Here is a 21,885-nt window from a genome sequence, read left to right as displayed (position 1 = left end):
ATGAAAAAATATTGCTGTAAACAGTTTATTTTGCAACAAACGATAGGGTATAATATGAAACGATAGACATTTTAAGGTAAAAAAAAAGAATAAATATACAAACTTTTTAAAAATATCTTTTTGTTCCTCTTTTTTTCCTCAGAATAAATTGCGACTAGTCTCAATGACTGAGATGGAGGAGCAACACAGTGACACGTTAACCCCGACTGCTGCAGTTCCTGTATGAACTGAGCAACTCTGAAAATCCAAGGAAAAGCTGAGTGTACTTTATTTAAAGCTCAGCTGGGCAGATTCTTAATCATTAAGGGCAGATTCTTAATCATTAAACTATCTATACGTGATAAAAAGCTATGTATTGCAAGTGTATATGGTCCAAATGTTGATGATCCCTCATTCTTTCACGGTTTTTTCAGTGCACTCTCTGAACACTTAGATGGCACACTTGTTCTTGGAGGTGACCTCAACCTTGGACTAAATGAAGACATGGATAGGCTCAATACAGCGGGAACTCAGCGTAATTGGCAGTCCACAAATATAATCAAACAGTATATGAGCGACTTTGGTCTTTGCGATGCATGGCGCTCCCTTCACCCCACCAGTAAGGAATATACTTTTTTCTCGCATGTCCATCACTCCTACTCTCGTCTGGATTATTTTTTGGTCAGCAGCTCACTGCTGAACGACATTTCAGACACTGAGATTCATCCTATAGCTGTCAGCGATCATGCTCCTGTATCTTTAACACTAATGCACAAGAATAATACTACGCCAAGAAAAAACTGGAGATTTAATATATCACTACTTAAAGATGAAGACTTTATTAAATATTTTAAAAAAGAGTGGACTTCATATTTGAACTATAATGACACTCCCGAAACATCAGCTTCTGTTCTATGGGAAGCAGGGAAAGCTGTGATGAGAGGTAAAATAATTTCTTTCTCATCACATAAAAAGAAAAAAGAAAACAAAAATATTCAGGAATTAGAAAAAAAACATCAAATCACTAGAAGAAGCCTACGCGTCCCACCAAGATCAGGAAACACTGAACAAAATACGCAAAACAAAACTAGAATTAAATGAGATAATTGATAAAAAAACAAAATTCTTAGTACAAAGACTACGCCTACAAAATTATGAACATGGTAATAAATCCGGTCAATTTCTAGCAAACCAGCTAAAAATAAATAAAGAAAAAACAACTATATGTGCTGTTCAAGATTCATCTGGGAACACAATATATGAACCGATACAAATAAACAACATTTTCAGGGATTTCTATAAAACGTTGTATTCACCACAAATAAACCCATCTAAAAAAGAAATTGATCAGTTTTTGGACAACATAACTCTTCCAAAATTATTGGACACTCAAGCAATGGAACTGGATTCACCACTGACACCAGGTGAACTCCAGGAAGCCCTGATAAGTATGCCCAATAATAAGGCTCCAGGTCCAGACGGCTTTCCTGTAGAATTCTACAAAGAATTCTGGACGATTCTAGCACCAGTTTTCTACAGAACGTTGTTGGAAATTAAAGAAAAGGGCAGACTTCCATCAAATATGAATTCTGCAAACATTAATCTCCTGCTAAAACCAGGCAAAGACCCTGTATATCCCTCAAGCTATCGTCCAATATCCCTTATAAACGTAGACCTTAAAATAATCTGCAAAGCTCTCTCAAAGAGACTGGAGAAAATAACCCCCCTCTTAATTCATCCTGACCAAACTGGTTTCATAAAAGGTCGGCACTCATCAACAAATACACGTAGATTACTTAATTTGATAGACTACTCATACAGTAAAAACCTAGAAACTACAATATTCTCTTTAGACGCAGAAAAAGCATTTGACAGAGTTAACTGGAAATTTCTATTTGCAACTTTACACAAATTTGGTTTTGGATCCTCTTTCATAAACTGGTTAAAAATATTATATAATTCCCCAACAGCTTGTGTTAGAACAAATGACCAGACATCCTCCAGCTTCTGTCTCTTGAGGGGCACCAGGCAGGGATGCCCACTCTCCCCTTCACTATTTGCAATTTTTATTGAACCACTAGCAGCAGCAATTAGACAGAATTCAGTAATTAAGGGCATAAAATGCAAGAACGTGGAACATAAAATCAGCCTTTATGCGGATGATGTGTTACTCTTTCTCCAAAATTCACAAACCAATATCTGTGGGGTGATTGAATTGATAAACTCTTTTGCAAGAATATCAGATTACTCAATTAACTGGTCAAAATCTACAGTCCTACCGATTAATTGCTCCTTCCATAATTCCTCTTCTACACCACTGCAATCGGGAAATATAAAATATTTAGGTATTAATGTTTCTCCCAAGCTTGCAGATCTAACTAAATTAAACCATATCCCACTTTTAAAGAAGGTAGAAGATGATCTGGCTAGATGGAAATGTCTACCCATATCACTCATGGGAAGGGTTGCCGCTATAAAAATGATGGTCTTACCAAAAATAAATTATTTATTCTCAATGATCCCAACTAAACCGCCACAAGATTGGTTCAGATCTCTAGATTCATGTATGTCCAAATTCCTTTGGAAAAATAAACCCCCACGTATAAGCTTAAAAACACTACAAAAGACCAAGGATAAAGGAGGACTAGAACTGCCTAACTTTCAGCACTACTTCTTAGCCAACAGGCTTCAGTTTATCTCAGGATGGCTAAAACACACCCTCTTAGATGAACCTTGGCTAGATGTAGAACAAGCACTCTGCAATAATCTAGAGATCTCAGACCTACCATTTATCAGCTCAAACATCCAACGACATGAATGCTTTAAAAGCATCAACATCAGCTCTTCTCTGACAGCATGGTGGGAGTTTCTAAAATTGACGGAGTCTTCATTAATCCCATGCAAACGTACACCTATCTGGAACAACCCTGACATATTACAAAACAATAATATGATAAACTTTTCAGATTGGAGTGGTAAAGGAATCAAATATTTAGAACATATACTAGAAGGAACAGAATTTATTTCATTTGACGGACTAGTTACACAATATGGGATCAACAAGAAAAGATTTTTAGAATATCAACAAATTAAATTCATAGTAAAAAAGAAATTTAAACCGGGTCAAGTTGAACTACAAACACCACCAAGTGTGGTTCAATTTCTTACTCTTAAAACCCCCAAATTACTATCCAAAATATACAGAATGCTTTCTAAAACAGATGAATCAATATCACTTCCTATTGCAAAATGGGAAGCGGATTTATCAGTTAACTTAGACCAAAACTTCTGGTCTCAGAGTTGCTTAAAAACCTTTCATCTAATTAGAAATCCCAGTCTTCAATTAATTCAATACAAAATATTACATAGAGTGCACTATACAGGTCATCGGATGTTCAAGATGGGCTTTACGTCTACCAACAACTGCTCACACTGCCAAACCAATTCACCGGACAATTATATCCACGCTCTTTGGTTCTGTCCACCAGTTCAGAAGTTTTGGCGCGAGATATGTGAAGACTTATCGAAGTGTCTGAAATGTAACATTCCAACTTCCCCCTTAGTGTGTTTGTTGGGCAGCTTAGATAATGTCACTTCAGAAAAGAATATCGCCCATATGATCTTCACTGCCCTATGCATAGCCAAGAAAACAGTCCTCATGAACTGGAAAAATAAAAACAATCTTAATTCTAACCAATATAGAAATTATCTATTAGATTACATTAGTCTTGACACAGCCTCTGCCACCACATCAGATCAATTGCTCTGGGCTCCTTTGATCAGCTCCATCACCTAGTGGGGGTGGGGGGTCATAGTTTGGTCCCGCCTTCACTGTTGTGATTGGTGTGGGGGTAGGGACAGGCTTAGGGCGTCGGGGGGTTCCCCGGAGGCATCTTCCTTGGGGGGCTCAACCCGGGGTAGCGGTCATGTCCGGTTAGGGGCTCTGTTGGCTCTCCGGTGACTGTTTCCTCGCGGCTGCGTGCAGCGGGGCTAGGGGAGGGTCTGTGCTGACGGACGTGGGTTACTGACCTGGTAGCCTGGCTGCCCCTGGGTGGGTCCGGGATGGGCGTGAGGTTCTGGGGGCGCTCCGTCTCTGGGCTGGGACCCGGACCGGGCCTCGGGGGCTTGGGTCCTGGTTGGTGTGTTGCCGGGGTTGTGGGCGGGTGGGTGCATGGGGGCCCAGCCCTGGAGCAGGGTGCCGCCGGTGCGTCGAGCCACCTGGGGGGCTCTTCAACTGGTGGGGGAGATTGTCACATCTTGCAGGAGCTTTCCTCTCCTCAGGAGCTCCCTCTGCAGGAGGGGGAGATACAGGAGAGGTGGAGGAAGATCTCAGCCTGGGTGTTTATTGTCTTATGTAGTCTGGAAGATGAGTGGATGGTGGGGTGGGTGCAGTTTTCTCTGTGGTGGGGTCGGGTGGACTGTCCCGGGCTCTGTGGGGCCGGGCGGCGCTGCTGCACTGGGCCCGGTCTGGATGGGCCTGGGCCCCCTTTCCCTGGCGGGTCGCGGAGTATGGGGGTGCCTACTGGGGTCAGCGGGGGAGCTGGCCCCAGGGAGGGGTCACTTGCCCCTCCCGTCCTTCCCTCCCCATCTCCAGCTGCCTCCCTCTTCCCGCTCCACCACAACCACCCACACATGCAGGGCCTTGGAGTAGGGGTATGTCACCAGGGTGCAGAGGAGGCTACCCCCCCCTCTGTCCCCTTCTGGCTGCCTCTGCCTCAATTTTATCCCACAACTTAGACATTCACATTACTCACACTCTCATTACACATACATATAGGATCTTGGGGGTGGGCACGATACACGGAGTAAAAAACAAAAAACAAGCGCGTCCATGCTCACAGGTGTACATATGGGTGATCACACCCACAAACTACACCCTTTTTGGCTCCTACCTCAAAGCACACTGTGTTCTGTTGATCTTATGTGCTGCACAATAATGTTTAACATTTAGTATTTACTGTCATATTCCCATATATCATTGTGATGTTGTTTATTCTATTACTCTTGTTCTCTTCTGCTTGCTTTCTTTTTTCTTTCTCAGCAGGTGATCCAGGTGATTGATATATGCATTTTTTTTTCTGCCCGTTCTGTTGGTTTTTGTCTTTTGCCCTTCTCCCCCGTCCCTCTTCTCAGCTGTTTCTCTTTCCCTCTTTCTTTCTCCCCTTCTTTCCCCCAGTCAAGTCTGTCCCGTATTCATTAAGTGAAAATAAAATAAACAATAAAAGGTGAATCAAATGGACCATTACGGCAAGGCTGGGATGGTCAGTTTGGTAAAGTAAATCCGTTGGGCATCTTTCTTTGCCTTTAGACAATAATTCTGATGCAAAAGAGCCAAACGGGACAGGCAAAAAAAAAACAAAAAAAGCTCAGCTGGAACTTGATGAACTAACCTGCAGGCTGCATTCAGGGCTTTGTCACACTGGTATATGAAGCGTGGTACCAAGAGAAATTGTGCACACATAACATGTCACTTTATGCTTGCTCTTCTCCAGCTTCTGGTGTCACTTTGCAGTCATTTGTTTTATTATTGTCTTATTTGATGCAATTTAGGTTCTGTGCGTACAAGCAGAGGTTTTTGCTTGGGAAGTAACCGTGACCTCGTTTTCAGAGCCTTGTCTAACATTTAATTGTCATGAAATATGACTTTTTCCTCTACTTAAACAGCTAAGAGCATTTGAACTCAGTGGAGAAAAAGGTGTGCATTAAGGATTTTGAACTATGATGTTTAAGTGTTGTCACTGCTGAAGATTCGTGGACACAGATCCTTATTCACTACGCTGCTGTTTACAGTTTAACTCTTCATCAGGAAAAGCACTTCTACTTGTACTTTGCTCCTCACTGTCTTTGAAAAGCAAGAGCTGTCAAAACAATTCCAGTAAATGCACTTTTATCTTTAAGTTTGGAACAGTAATCTGTCTTAATCTATTTTGTGTTTTAGTTTTCATATGGGGAAAAGTCCTGTGGTTATCCATCCGTCCTGTTCTAATAAACCCAAATTTCAGGAACACCTTTAGATCTGTTCAGTTTTATTCATGTGGCACCACTTAAACAGTCAACAAATTTTGATTCAAAGTATGTCATGTTGTAAGGTAAAGACCCCAAAGAGTTAATCTCGGACAAATGTTCACACAAATGTGTTTGGCTATAACTGACTACATGTGTATACTCAGTGTTGGGGAGTAACGGAGTACATGTACATACATACATGACGCTCTCTCTGCGACTGTGTGTTTCCTGGTGAGAGAGCGCCTTTTTGTTGTTGTGCTAAGCTAACAGGCAGAATGCTACAGGCATTGCCCTAAAGCATGCAGCCTGATGAGCAGTGTAGTCCGTGCTGCAGGGAGAATGGACTGCTATACCTGTTATGTGTCTGTGAGCGCGAGGAGGGAGAGAAAGGAAAATTACGAGTTGTCACCGATCAGAAACGGGAGCTGGAAGCATGTAAATATAATAATAACCACTGCAGCCAAGAAGAGAGCCTGACGAGCCCAGCTGTAAGTAAGCTATTAAGACTCGACTGTACACCGTGTTCGTGTTTTCCTCCAAAAACAACAAGTTCCGTTGGAGCAGCCTTTCAACGCCTCTCTCTGTCTCTCACTAGCAAAGTCGACCCACACAACAAAGTAAAGCTATTTTTCAGCTACAAGCCCGACACGAACCCGACGTATTAGCCAGAGGTCCCTTTACTATGGTTCGGAGCCGCGGACCTTCAGTAATACTAATAAATCACACAGCAATAGGACATTCATGTAGCTGTAAACAGCATGATAATATATTAAGTAATCCAAAGCTGAATGAATGTATGTAAACACATTTACATGAGGGCAAACAGATTTCAAGGAAATAAAAATGCTCAAATTTGAAAGCTTGTGAGTTACTTTGCTCATGTATCAGCTGTTTAGTGTTTTATGACGAGATGGATTCTGTTGTTCTATCTTAGTATAGTTTTTGAGTTGAGGAGGATAAAAGAGTATCTAACATTAATTGTACCAATGTTGTTGTGTACTAAGCACAGATTAATTTAAAAAGTTTTAATTTATGAATTTTTGAGCACATGGTGCACTTGGTTGTAATTGCATAAAAATGTACGTGTAAGGATATAAAAACCATATTTAATGAGTTACAGTGAAAAGAAGTGCTATGAAATAGTAATATAAACAGAAATTTCAATTTTTCTATGAATGGAAAATATCAGTTAATGATACAGAAAATATACTGTGAACGGAATTTTCTGTTTTATAGCTGAAGGAAACGTCTGTAAATAGTACAGAGAGTATACTGTAAATCTACAGAATTCTCCGTTTTATCATTTACAGAAAACTCCGTCAAACCTCCGTAAAAACCCCCAAAATGTACTGGCAGAAAATTACGAGGACATTTTTTGTCTTTCTATGGATTTTTTTCTCCTTCAAGAAATTCAAAACGGCCCCACAGACATTAGTGTAATGGAAAACAGGTCATGCCGAGTCTGACCGCCTCGAGTCGCATTAAGCCGATCTGAGCAGGTACTAATGGAAAAAAGGCTTCAGTAACTCAGGAGGGGCACAGTGTAGAGCTGTAACTTCTCCCCATTGAAGGGAGCTAGCTGAAGTGGTTTAGGCATCTTACTAAGATGCCTCCTGGGTGAGGTGTTCCAGCGATGTCCAACCAGGAAGATGTTCTAGGGCAGATCCACACAGTAGAGAGATTACAGCCCTTTTAATCAAAGTTTCCGACATTTTGTTTCAAAAGGAATAAATGCAAAAAAGCTGCACAACTTGTCACAAAACTAATTTAAGGTTAAACTCCGTAATTCCTTTTATACTGTCTTGGCTAATTGGGATATTATTAATATTATTAGTAATAACTGTGTTTTTGCACTGTGCTAAGTGTGGAGTGAAAAGGTCCTACTTTAGTTTATTTTACAAGGTAATCTGACTGCTCATGGTAAAGGAGACCCAACCAATCACAGCAGATGGCCCCGCCCCTCCCTTAGCCTGGTTCTGTTGGAGGTTTCTTCCTGTTAAAAGGGAGTTTTTCCTTCCCACTGTCGCCAAAGTGCTTGCTCATAGGGGGTCATGTGATTGTTGGGTTTTTCTCTGTCTGTATTATTGTAGGGTCGACCTTAGTGCCTTGACTGCTGTCATGATTTGGCGCTGTGTAAATAAAATTGATTTGAATTGGATATACATATATAGTCTAGGGAAAAACTGACATGCCAGTTTCATTGATTCAAAGACATTCAACTGCTATATTTAGTTTGAAAAAAAGACATAAACAAATCAAAGAATTAATACAGGTTTATTCTGAAAAACATCCAACATTTTAAATTGAGTATCTCATATTTTCTTTGGGAGGACAAGCTCAACCCTAAAAGAGAGGGAAACATAGACCACAAGCAGGCAGGAGAAACTGAAAGTATGCCCAAGCTGTTAAATATCACAGAGCTGTTGTAAGTATAAATAAGTTAAACACTTAAGAACATAAACAGTTTAGGTAAAAAAAAAAAAGAAGAAGAAGAAGAAAAAATGTTTTATGGTTTGCCTTAATGCCTGCATTAAGAAAACTGAGGGATGGACTCTACCTGAGGCGTGCTTATAATTTGATGAGGGCTGCATGTTCACTAAATACAACCTAAATCTTTGACTTGGTTATGAAGTTCCAGTCTTATCTGGCTAATTTTTCTTTACCTGAGGACGCTGTTAAAATCCATAGATATATAATTTCAGATTTGACCATGTGGAAGAAATCCCACATTTATCACAGAATGCTTTATCCAAATTTGGTACACATGCTATCAATTTACAAAAACACAACCTAGTTGAAAATGCCTCATACCATTCTGCTTTTAACACCTACTTCTTACCCCTTCATTGTGCTGTACCGGTTCATTAATGGTTCATTAATGCTCAATTTCCACCAAAAAATGGTGAAAATGCCATTTTTACCATCACTGACACTGAATGAAATCAAATTCCTTAATCCTGAAAATTTCAAGACTGGCTACAGCCCCATTAAAACCTCAGCTAGCATTCATGTAAAAGTATGAAAACTTCAAACCAGCATCACTTTAACCCCATCTTATGGTATAACCTGCTTTATATGCACATTCACTCTGTCCCTTCGTCCACTCACCCTATTCAAAGTCTTCAGTGGCATCTGATTGCTATGTCTCAACTTTTCAACATAACACCGAGCTAAACCCAGACAACATAATCCACCACTTATCCCACTGAAGGTAACCTCAGACAGATCATATATTTTCCACGTTCTTGAACTTATCAAGCACTGAGTCACAAGGCCAGCTGACTTTGGAGGGTATGAGGAGACTAAGGTAAGCATTTCTCTGTGCTCTCAATATTCTCCAATGGGGGAGAGAAGACAAAAAACCTTAGGTTAACGTTATTAAATCCTTTCATGTATATCTGAAAACCAGAATGTATTATTTTGTTTTACCTGAAGCAAGGGGAAACAGAGGATGGACTCTCTGTGAAGTTTTGGTTAAAAATGAGTCCTTCATCATTTTAAGTTAAGGCATCATTTGGATCCCGAGGCCTTAACTTAAAAATAACGTACGACTTCCTCAAGTCTCTTTTCGTTGTTTGAGTTTAAGTTTTTGTTCTTTTTATTTTAATTTAAACTATTATTTCTTAGCAACAACATTACTTCAAAACATCATGTAAAATGTTACAAACTCGTGGCTTTCAATGTACAAAAAGAAGAGTTTTCTAATTTTATGTCAATCTCGACACAACTGCTAACAATGAGAAGAAAGAAAGGCAGGAACAAAGAGTTTTCTTGGTTATAATAATTATAATGAAAACGTTGACTGTACTAACTTTAAAATACATTGGAAACTGAAATAAACTTTCAGCTGCAAAAAATAAAAAAAATATGTTGCCTGGTAACAGGACATAAGTTAATCCACAGTCAATGTATTTAACCCAGGAAGTGGATTTTTAAAAAAAAACTAAAATAAAATAACAACAAATGCAATAAAAATAATAACATTAATAAAAGAACATGTGGAAAATAAATCCATCAAAGTCCTCAAACATCCCAAATTTCTGGACACATTTTGTACTTTTAAACTCTAGAAAAGCACAGCAGCCGCTGCTGCTTCATAAGAAAGCTGAAAGCTGAACAAAAGCGAGTACATATACAGAAGTGAGAAGTAATATAAAAAGTAAACATCATGACTTTCACACAAACAAAAATGATAACAAAACAAACAAAAAACATACCATTTCATCACGCAGTAACAGGACACGGGATGCTAGACTGCATTTAGGTTTTATTGTCCTTTTCTGATAAGGAATATCTGGGTGACAGATCTGGATGGATGGGTTATATAACTGTTATGGATCAGACAGATGCTCACTGTCCGATGAAAACCACATATCTCCAATATATAGAATATATCTTTTATGAACCAAGAGAAGAAGAAAAAATCCCAGGTTTCGGAGATACATCTGATTCATTAGACGGCGACCTCTTTTTAAAAAAATCGTTCATACAGGCGACATTTGGTTTGAAAATCTGAAAAGTCCTATGAGGACACAGATCCTTTGTGTGCTCCTGCTGGGGTCCGCAGCAGGAGCACTATGATGACATGGTTTTGAATCACCCTGTTATTCCAAATCGACGCACTGTAACGATTGCTCTGATGATAGACGGGCCACGTGGGGAACAACAACGAGCGTAGGCAGGCCTGTGTTTGGTTTCATGCATCTAAAGAAAGGCCAAGACTGATTGTATCCCAATCAATGAAACCCTTGGAAGACAAAAGACACACGGACTGACCAACCCTCTCCAGAAAAACACAATTTTCCCAGTTGCTTCCAGAGCCACTGATACTGTAGCATATTTGTTGTTGTCTTACCTTCAGATTGTTGCTACATTACCTGTTATTTCACCGTCACAGGTATCTTATGATAGTGATGTTTTCATAGATAATTACCATTACAGTACAGCAAATGCTGTTAAACCCTAGAGCCTGGCAAAATTATCTTAAAAAAAAAAAAAGTAAATGCAAGTAAAGTTTCCCTCTTCTTTTATTCCCCCCTCCCCTCCGCCCCCCCCCCCCCTCCCCTTTCCAGCAAAGTGAACTTTGGTCTCAGAAAACAGCAGGCTTTAGGACGTGAGCTAGGTATAATAGGGGTAAACAAGGGCATGCTAACAAATATTAAGTGTTACACAACACTGAAGAATGCAGAAACCTTTTTTTAAAATTATTTGAATTTTTTCCAACACCTTTGATGCTGGTAAGCTGTGACCTCAGGCCACAACAAACTCTCTTTAACTGCTTCTTTCAGCTTCTGCCCTCCCTCCCCCGTAATGACATTAAAGCCCTCTGACAACCACTCTTGCTCTATTTTAACAGTAATAGTAATAGAAAATACATTTTGGTATGCAAAACTAGCCCTATCCATCGATTTTCTTTCAGACCTGGACAAAAAATATTAAAGCTTTTAAATCTGAATGACATCCGTGAAAGCCGTGTCACATCTACAATATCCTGTAACATTAACTGCTCGTGTTCAACATTTAAATATTCATATAACTACTTTTTGCCCAGGTCCTTTGTGTCCTCGGCCCTTTTTTCGAGGGTTTTTATTCACTTTCAATTCAATCAATTTTCATCTACATTCAAATATTGAAAACAACAAAACGAGTCGCATGTAGAAATGATCACGCGAAACCTTCATCGTTAGAAACAACTGATCTACAACTGCAGTTTCATTCAACTCTTTTTCAGTTGATTGCATTGAAAGTGAATGGACAGCCGGCACGGGTTCTCTACTCTTCCTCCTTGCATAACTTCCTCCTCCTCCTCAGCGCATCTTGTGTTCCATGTCAGCGTTGGCCATGTTTGAGCCAGGGCTGGGGTCCTGCTGTCGTCTGGACTGGTGAGAGAGAGGGATAAAAGGATGGAAGAGGGGGAAAGAGAAGAGCATGTTAAGACGACAGGAGGAAAGAGATGGCAAGGAAGGGATGAGAGAGAAAAAAGACAATAAATTGAGTACAGATTTTCACATGTTAACAAATGTAAGGATTTCTCCAGTCTGGGGCGAACTTCAAAATAATGCCAATGCCCACAGACTCCCAAATTAAAACAGAAGTAAACATATTTACAGCCTTTCACTACGACCACTGTGAGAGCAAAGTTTTCTTTATAAATCTTCTTTAACACTTAATTAAGGCTTAACGTTAGGAGTTCACCTTCATCGCTGCTAATTCCAGTCACAGAGACGTCTCAGTAAACATTTGTGTTGTTGGTGATTTATGCAATCATCTAATGCAGTGACATGCCAGAGGCTCCAATTAACTTATAATAGTGTTTTATGTAGCACTAATTACAAGGCATGTGTCTGCATACTGGACCCATACAGTCTATGATTGCAGCTCGCTAACATTATCTGATAACTCAGCCGCTCTCATCCAAATATGGCCACCTCTGACCCGCCCCCAGCACCATGGCAACAGCAAACATGCCAAGCTTCACTTGAGGTAAGAATCTTTACACAGAGTCTGATTTTCATGTTGAAAAGACTCTACACACACACAGAATTACAAAAGAAAGTTGCAATACCCCAAACTGCCATTAGAGGTACTCAGAGAGCTTCATTACAGCACGACTGTGCTGCTGTTTATACACTTTACCGATGTTGATATTTTAGTTGAGGTAACTGGCAGACAGGCAGGAGAGGCAGAGAGATAAACTGGCTGACGCAGACAAACACACTAACAAAGCAGATTATTGGGTCGAGAGACGAGGCCTTTAAAAATATGTGGGTTTAGTGTCCGCGTGTTTGTTGCGCCGTAGCATGGTCTCTTGGTGTAAAAACCAAAAAACCTGTGGTTGTAGGTTTACATTTAAGTGATAGCTGGGGGAGTTTAGCAGGGGTCAACTGAGAGCAAGAAGGGGGAGAGGTGAAGCAGAGAGCAGAGCAGACAGAAATGCAGACAGAGATAGTAAAGGGTTGCTTAGTTCAAGAGGAATGTAGTTTGTGTCATCTCAGTGACTCACGATAATAGCAGCATACACGCAGTCACACACACACACACACACACACACACACACACACACACACACACACACACACACACACACACACACACACACACACACACACACACACACTATGTCATGCTACCATTTTAACTCCTCTTAGCCAGACTGACTCCAGGCCCTGTCAGTCTCCTCTGGAAAGCTTTCTGTTGTTCTATCAATGCTGCAACCATCAAATATTAATGCGTGGCTCATTTAGACTGACTTGCATCAAAGCTGAGTTAATTGATCACACAGCACCATCTGTGCCATGTGCGTATGTACTCCCCAGAAAATGTCATATTGGATTATTCTGTCGCTTTTTTCAGAGCCAATCGGAGAAACCCAAAGAAAACTGGGATACTGAGGCAAAAGGTTTGGGTTGAACTCGATAGCTATTACAGATAAACCATCGTGACTATGACAGTCTTGTGTTTTAGATGCAAGATGATGTAAAACATTAAGAATAATAAGCACCTTTAACAACGGAGCACATAATGTAAGTATTTGTGTTTTGCGTTTACTTGGCCAGCTGTTTACTTACAGAGTTGTGATGCAACTTGCTTCCAGTACCTGCTTGTTGGTAGTTAAAAACCAGTTACAATCATAGTTACTGCTATGAAGCAAAGGTCATTTTCAGAAATTCTCTCACTGAATCTGCTCTGAGAAGAGCACCGGGTACGACGTGATGCTTGTTTACGTGTGTGTGTGTGTGATAAGGAAGAAGACTGCTAATTGTACTTTTGAAATGTGTTGTTTTGGTGCTCACATTATTTGGCTGAGGACATGTTGCTGCTCTGTGTTCTCAGTGGTCAAATTGAAAAATGAAAAACAAACAAACTGTTCCCTCTAACATTAACAGCACGTAGCAGTTAATTATGTGACTAAACACACCTTCGTTTATCCAAAATCTCAGGAAACAAGCAAGATTTTAATCAGACAGCGAGAGCTTGAGCGAGTGTTTGTCTCTGCAGAAGGGAGTGGTCCTCAGTAATCATAAGGCCAGAAGAGCTCTCTGTATTGATCCACGTAAAGATGCGAGCCTTCTGTACCACTATAGGCTGCTTAACCACAACTCAATAGTGTGTCAAGTGTGCACACGTGCGTGTTTGTGTGTGTGTGTCTTGATAAACTTGGAGCAAATGTGCTGTATCTGCGAGTTTGTGCACGTGTGCCTGTACAGTATTTGTGTGTGTGTGTAAGTCAAAGCAGGGGGTCTGATGGCAATCAATACTAATGATATATTAATGCTTTTAGTGGCAGCTCATCATTCACCACCAAATCTCTCTGCTCTTGGAGTGCACGTGTGACTGTGTGTGAATGCACTTGTCTAGCTATCCTAGTGGGGACCCGATTGAGTTTTAAACCGCTGACGTGAGGACATCGTAGCGAAGGGGACCCTCGGCCAGTCGTCACATTTTCACACGTCGGGTGTAGGTTTGCCTTAAAGTGAGAATAGAGGTTAGGCTTTCACTGAGGCCGGTGCAACAGATGTGCTCATGAGCAAATCGCATGTTTAGGTTTTGCTATCACTCACCCGGTACGTAAGGCTAAACAGGCCGACTGCATAAAGAGGCTTTTGGTTGGCTCGATTCACTCTGCTTTTGAAACTAAATTCTACTTGTTTGAACTGATCTGAAACAACAGCAGAATAACTGTCCCTCTTATCAGTAAACACAATCACAAACACACAACCACCTGGACTGACAGCATCAGCTAAGCGTGGGGTTTTTGGCAGCGTGTTTATATTTTGGAAAATCACATTTGTGCACGGAAGAAAACCGGATGTTTGTCAGTTCTGTGGCGCTCCTGCTCTTGTCCCATTAGTCTGCTGTACATTAGCTCATTTTATCACATAATGTAACCGGACTGGGAGATGGATCAGCGTGCGTCAGGATTTCACAGGATCCCGATTCCCACTGTTCAATTAGAGTGTCCAGTACATCCAAAGTTTCAGAGCTCCGATCGATTCACTCAAACAGAAGTCAGCACTGAGTGTTTGGACGGCGCATGTGTAAAATAATATTATTTGTGCAGGAGCAGCAAAGGGCGAGCACTCACAGGGATAGCTAAACACACCACGTGTGTGTATGCATGCAGTATTAAAAATGCATCTATTGCTTATACATCCATCATTGTGACAGGCACCCTTTGACCTTGAGTAACTGGAATATCGCTGCGTTTGGATGAAAAATGTTGTGTCTGCCAAAATGACTGGTCTTTTATATTCAATCAGCATTCACAGGAGAAAAAAGACGTCAACGTTTTGCTGCTGATCTATTTGAAAACTTCTCAACCCAAAGTTGGAGCAACATAATTTTCTTAACCTACTAATCGGCCTAATCTTCTTATCGTCATGTGTGTTTTCCAGTACAGGTGAAACAATCAAATTTCCCTCCCCTTTCTATTTTGAAAAAGAGGAAAGAAACGAGAATTTTGCCTCAGCTCATTTTTTTCTTTCTCTTCTGTCGGAGAGAAGAAGAAATTAACTTTGCCTTTGAAGCTCAGACAGGACACAGAGATAACTCGATCACCAGCTAGCGAGACACAGAGAGTTACAGAGAAAGAGAGACAGATGGAGAGGTGGAGTTCAGACCACAGAAATGCAGAGGCTGAATCTGTGCAGCTATTCAGCAACACTCGTCAGGCACACCCAGAGAAAACAACAAAAAGCTCATAGCGCGATCCGCTGTGGCTGCTGTTTCTAGCAACTCTACAAACTCTGATTCTTTTGGTATGAAACAAGAATTGAAATGTAAAATCATCTGTGGGGCCGTTGCTTTTAGACAGCCATGACTCTTCCTCAGGGTCAGTGCACATTTTTTCTTTGATATAAAATCACGTGAGCTATTATCATTTTATTATTGATTTATATTATTTTGATCTCCATATGTATGAAGCTAAGCTTTATACGTTATGATTCATATATACTGATAAGGATAGCAACAATGTGCTCATGTGCTCCATCTCAAACATGCGTTTTAGTAACACGACCTTCACGTGCGGTTACTTTACTGCACAGTGGAACAGTTTCCATCCTCTGATTGCCGATGTGTCCAAAATCATTTTAAATATGGAAACAACACGTTTATACATTGTGTTAAAGAAGCTAGTGATGGTGCTTCTACTGATTTAGTGAGAGACACAAGGTTTCCTTTTTCTGCCGCAGCCTCGGGGAAGCCACATGAGCTCAGTCACATAAAAGGCAACCTGGATCAAATCTTTCTTTCTGTTTCACACGATGACATTCAGCCTCTCTTTTCTTTCATTTCTGCAGGACCATGTGCCACAAAGCTGTGCCTGAGTCGGCTGTGTGTCTCCTTTTGCAAACTAGCTATGAAACATCACATTGTGCTCACCGAGTCTCTCACACCATTCAAGCATTAAACAAACACAGTAAAATTATAGGAATAAAATTCATTGCAGAGCATGCACAGTCATGAACACACACACACACACACACACACACACACACACACACACACACACACGGTGTGGAAATAAAAACATAGAAAATGCTGCAGGTGCTGAGAGACACACACAGACATTAATGGACAAAAACAAGAATGCAGATACACAAATGAAACTCTGGACACACACACACACACACACACACACACACACACACACACATGCACACACACACACGAGGTGGTTTAGTGCATGACAGTGTGATAGATGGTGAGAAATGAAGGACACAGACCCTGTTCTTTTCTGCTGGCTGTCTGTGTGTCATCAGTCCCAGATTTTAGAAACCACAGGGTCCTAAAAAATAAACAATTTGGGGTTCATTCGGAGGGCGTCAGCTTAGGAAGGATGCCACTGATCTCCCCAAAGCCTTGCTGGGAAAGTGAGTTTGTCTCAAGCAATGAAATGCATTTGGGACACTTTCAAATTTCAAACCTACAGAATCTCAGTTTAGAAATCAGTTTATAGCATCTACGTGCAGTTCAAAGGTCACATTTGAACTACTAAAATGAACACATCACCTTGTTTTGCCAAGTTTGCATCAATTAAACTTCTCAAAGGAATGCACAGAATGAGCAAACTACTTTCCCTTCTGAGGCTTTTGGGAAACCTGACAAAACTGTAGTCATTCAATAGTTCATGAATATCAAGTCAGATCAATTATCAGATTAGAATTACCGCCAAACTGATCATGCACTAAACCTACGGTTCAAACTACAGAAATAATCTTTAAAGAAAAAGAATAATAATTAAAAACAAACTACAGAACACAAGCACACATCACACAACCCCAAGCACTAAGCAAGGAAAGCGATACTACAAATTTGATGCTGCAGATATATATTACACTCTTGATACATTTCTACTTTTAATTCACTTTGATACTTTTCTACTTTCAGCGTCTGAAAGCATCTGTGAGAAAATTCAGCAGAGGATCAAAATCATTTTCAGTGAGCCAATTTATTTTCAGAGTTGCAAACAAGAAACTGCACTACAAGCAAGCTGTGTTGGTGATGCTGTTTGCTCTGTCCAGTCCTGCAAAGCCAGTCTGTGACATAAATATGTTAGAGGGCAAAAAGAGCAGGAGCCTTTTTGCCATTTAATTCTCTTTTTCACACTAAAATGCACCGTAAAAAATAATTACACGTCAAGCTTTGTTGCGACCTCCAGAGCTGCAGTTTGTGTTCACTGTACTGCTTTACAGCTACTATAGCCATCACTGAGAGGCCCAGCATGAAACACTACTGCACGAGTCACGTTTCCAACCTTTACATATATGAGAGGTTTTTTTGTTTTGTTCACCACAACAGAATCATTTGGGACCGGCTTTGCAAGACTGAGAAAGATTTCAAGATAAAGTAGAAATTTGAGATAAATAGTCAACATAAATAGTCGGCGATCCCTCGTCTCTCACCTCTAGATCCTCTCTGTGCGATCGCTCTCTGTCCTCAAAGTCTCTCGTCCTGCGTCGAGCCTCTTCGAACGCGGCCTGAGCCAGAGCGTCCTCGTGCTGCGAGCACAAACGACAACAAAGAAAGATCGTAGTTGGTTTCCTGACGAGGAAAAGACATTTGAGTAAAAAGCAGAACTGGTGATACCTGTGCCCTTTCATCATCGTATTCCAGATATCCCATCCCATCCAGCCTTTGTAGGTCGATCCAGCCTTTCCAGATCACACACACACCGTTCAAGATCATAGGGGCCTTTAAATAGACCTGCAAGGACAGCGCGAGAACCACATTAATGTCCACATTTGCCATTTTAAATAGCAACCAATATGTGTTGTGACATTGGTTAAGTATTTGCGGCGCTTATGGTGTTGTTCAAACTCCTCTCATGTAATCACAGTTACATCTAAGCTGTTAAGGCAGATGGCAGTCAGTCATATTAAAAGTACATCAGTTCTTTCTGTAAGAATCACACAAAGATGTGTTATCTGCTCCTCACGACAGAAACACTGGGCGTGCACGGATTGTGCTTTGGCCCTGGGGTGGAGCAGCAGCTTCATGTGAACACGAGTTCATTCGAAATGACGGCTTTAAATCAGAATCTATCGGCTGTTAAAGCTCCGAGTTTGGGACGTGGACGCCTTCCTGCCACTGACCCCTCCTGCTCCATCGTCTGTGAAACAGAAAAACCACAAAGTACGTCAAGGCCTCTCCAGAGACTCTGAGTGTCGGACTATTAAATGACACACACACGCACACACTTGCAATTACAGATGTGTGCACGTGCGACTGGTCGAGGTCGTTGAATGTACACGAATGTTTGTGTGAGTGATGCTTTCACTCCTTTGATACAGTGTAGCTAAAATGATCAAACGTGAGTGTCGCATATCAAAAACATCTTCTTTGTGTTCGTTTTTAGAGGCATTTGAATTTCAAAGCCTCTGGAAAAGGTCTGCGGCTTCTTTAATGGTCTCATTCAGACATTAGACTGCACAGCTTTCATCCCTTTCATTATTCATTGAAAATAAATGTAATCTTGCCTCAAATGTCACGTGTTTTCAGTTAAGTCAGAAAGAGAAACGGAACAACATTAGCCGATCGATAGTAGACTGTCCACGTCACTCTTCTTTGACCTTGTTTTGTCTCTGTTTTGTCTTTCCGTCAGTGAGAGAGGTGAAATAGCTGTGATAATAAAGGGACTAGAAGCGCTCACTTATATTTCATGAGCCCTCGTCTCTCCCTTGTTTGCTGAGCAGCACAGTGCGTTGGGAGAGGATCAGGCTGTGGTCAGGGTGCGTATGCCACAGTCTGCATGTATGCACGAACTGAGTTTAGACCACGTTCGCATCTGTAGGATCACAAAACTATTTCTCTGTTTGGATTTGCTGTTCAAGTAGCTGCAAACTGAACTACTTCTCAGTATTTGGCAATACATAAAAAAATAATTAGAGTTTTTTTGGGTTCCATCAAAATACTTGAGGAATAGAAAACACACGACACCAATAGCTCAAACGCTACACTTTATTTCCTGTCTAGTCTAACTTTGTTTGACTTGCTGGGCAGGCAGCATATTCAGGGTGTAGCTGCCTGCTGTGGCCAAAGATACCTCTGCCTCAATATGCCTTAAAAACGCTTATATTTGATCACATTTCTCCCTTCCTCAAAAACATACTGGGCTCATTCTACCAGTCTTTGTGCTCCTGAGAAAGGCCCTCAGAGATCAATAAAAACCCATATCTAATAAATCAGTATCAGCTTGTTTGCAGCGCCCTGAACTGAGGCAAAACCCCGAAGAAGCAGCCAAAAACAGTCAGTTAGTTAAAACACAGTCAGACTAAACAATGAATTTCACAAGATTTAAGAAATTATTTCAGCCAAAAGAGTTCATAATGTACGATGCAGGACACTCAGCCTTTGTCCTTTTCTTTACTCTGATGTCTGTAACCCAATGAAGCAGCACCTCTGACAGATGCAGAGAGTGTATTTGTCAGGGTGGGAAGCTGTGAGGGGCTATTTTTATCAACATCAATAAGTATTTTGGTATGAATGAACAAAACTTAAACACATCCACAGACACACAGATGACTGGATTTCTCTGAGTGACACTGGGTGAGCTTTATGGTCCTGCATTTTTACTCAGGCTATTTTTGGACGCTCTCTCACAGGACCTCTTTTACGACAGCTACCCACACTGCACCGGGGTTGCAGGGGAGACCGCACCCCAAGAGACTGTGGGTTTTTGTGTTTATTCGAGTGAATGTTTTTCTGTGTGTGTGTGTGTGTGTGTGTGTGTGTGTGTGTGTGTGTGTGTGTGTGTGTGTGTGTGTGTGTGAAAGCAAGAGAGAGCAAGAGGAATGGCTTCCACATCTGTGGGGCTGCATATTGCTTTTAAAAGAAAGCTTCATTTAGCTTGACAGGGAAAACGCACGTGTGTGTGTGTGTGTCTGTGTGTGTGTGTGTGTCTGTGTGTGTGTGTGTGTGTGTGTGTGTGTCTGTGTGTGTGTGTGTGTGTGTGTGTGTGTCTGTGTGTGTGTGTGTGTGTGTGTGTGTGTGTGTGTGTGTGTGTGTGTGTGTGTGTGTGTGTGTGTGTGTGAGAGGGGAAAATATGTAGAAACGGCCTGACCACAGACTTCCTTTTGAGAGAGAACCATGTCAACCCCCACATCCATTTACTGAGACACACACGTGAAGACAGGAGAACTCACACACTGCAGTGAATATGAAAAACAAGCAGAGTGAAATCCAGTGGAAATGCGAACCACTCAGTGAAGCGTTGCCTTATTCTTGGTCTCAGAGACTATGTATGTACTGATTTAACTGGTAAGAGTTACACATACTTTATAAAGTGCGACCATCCACTGTGAGTCTTCCTCACAACAACATTTGAAGCAAACTTCACGTTTTCACTTGTAAGAACAAACAGACTCTAAAACCACATGTGCCTATGTGCTTCGTCATCACACGTGAAGTTTACTGAGGTTAAATATATTTCACATGGTTTCCCATAACCGTGCATTTACCAGGGCGCCGCTGCTGTTTCTGTGTTAAAGGGCTGAGCGTGCATACAGACTTCTATTAAGTGATGTTAAGCATGAAAAACAGTTTCCTTGGCTCGATTTTGTTCTTTTACTTGGAGTTTGGGCATTTTGTGAGAGAAATCATTCACTATTTTGAGTCCATGGCCTTTCAAATCGTACTATCTCTTTGATAGGATCATCTCTGTGAGCTGTAATGCAAAGGCAAATCTGTGCTGTGATGCCTGTAAAAGCTGTAGTTGTAAAATGATTCATCATTTTCATTATTCGAATGTTAGATTTTATACCAGCGAGTCTCCAGTGGAGCCTGTGACAATCTGAGATGTGTTGGATTTATTTCCATTGAGGTCAAAATGCTTCTTTTGTCTTTTTCTCCGATCAGATCGATTTCTCTTTGGACTCTAACATTAAATCCTCAACACAGGAATCTCGCAGCATTGCACTGAATATATATATATTTATTTCTTAAGTGAATATTTTGTCTTCTTTCCGTTTTTGTAAATTGCTTTTAACGTTTGGTTGAATAGGTGCAGTGTCGTGTGGTTCTTGCTAAGTAATTACGACTTATTTTAAACCAGTGTGTGAGTGCACGTGTGTGCGTTGGTCTTTGGTGGGGTTCTCCTGATGATATTATAGAGTCACAATCAGCATCTTTTTTGTACTGCTTCTTATCCATCCATAGAAATGCAGACGTATGAGTGAGGCTAACATTGTCACACTCATACGTTGACATCATGCTCGCTCTCGTCTGTCTCTTGGTACTTCACACAGCTTAGATTGATGATGGACACGAAGAGGTCACTTAGGCTGCGTTCACTCTGCAGGTCTTAATGCTCAATTCCGATTTTTTGATCAAATCCGATTTTTTTGTGTGCTTGTTCACACTACAACTAAAATGCGACAGCAAACGCGCTCTGTTTAGACC

At 40.9% G+C, this 21,885-nt stretch overlaps 1 protein-coding gene across 4 annotated transcripts in view; it reads right to left on the bottom strand.

The window, feature by feature from the left end:
- Nucleotides 1-11,112: 11,112 nt before the first annotated feature.
- The window catches only part of cbfb (core-binding factor subunit beta), a 28,865-nt gene continuing 18,092 nt past the window's right edge, over nt 11,113-21,885 (bottom strand). The window contains exons 4-7 of one of the 4 annotated variants that reach the window (XM_026176793.2): nt 18,076-18,192; nt 17,892-17,987; nt 16,713-16,774; nt 11,113-11,859 (exon numbers count right to left, since the gene is read on the bottom strand). In XM_026176793.2, coding sequence (XP_026032578.1) covers nt 16,745-16,774; nt 17,892-17,987; nt 18,076-18,192 — 243 coding nt within the window. In that variant the 3' untranslated portion in view covers nt 11,113-11,859; nt 16,713-16,744. Of the gene's footprint in view, nt 11,865-16,712; nt 16,775-17,891; nt 17,988-18,075; nt 18,193-21,885 lie in introns of all 4 variants that reach the window. The other 3 variants (XM_026176792.2, XM_026176790.2, XM_026176791.2) reach the window with 3 other exon arrangements.

The sequence above is a fragment of the Astatotilapia calliptera genome, chromosome 7 (assembly GCF_964374335.1).
Source record: "Astatotilapia calliptera chromosome 7, fAstCal68.1, whole genome shotgun sequence".
Lineage (NCBI taxonomy): Eukaryota > Metazoa > Chordata > Actinopteri > Cichliformes > Cichlidae > Astatotilapia > Astatotilapia calliptera.
Note: the sequence above shows the minus strand (reverse complement) of the source record. Positions and strands in the feature narration are given on the sequence as shown.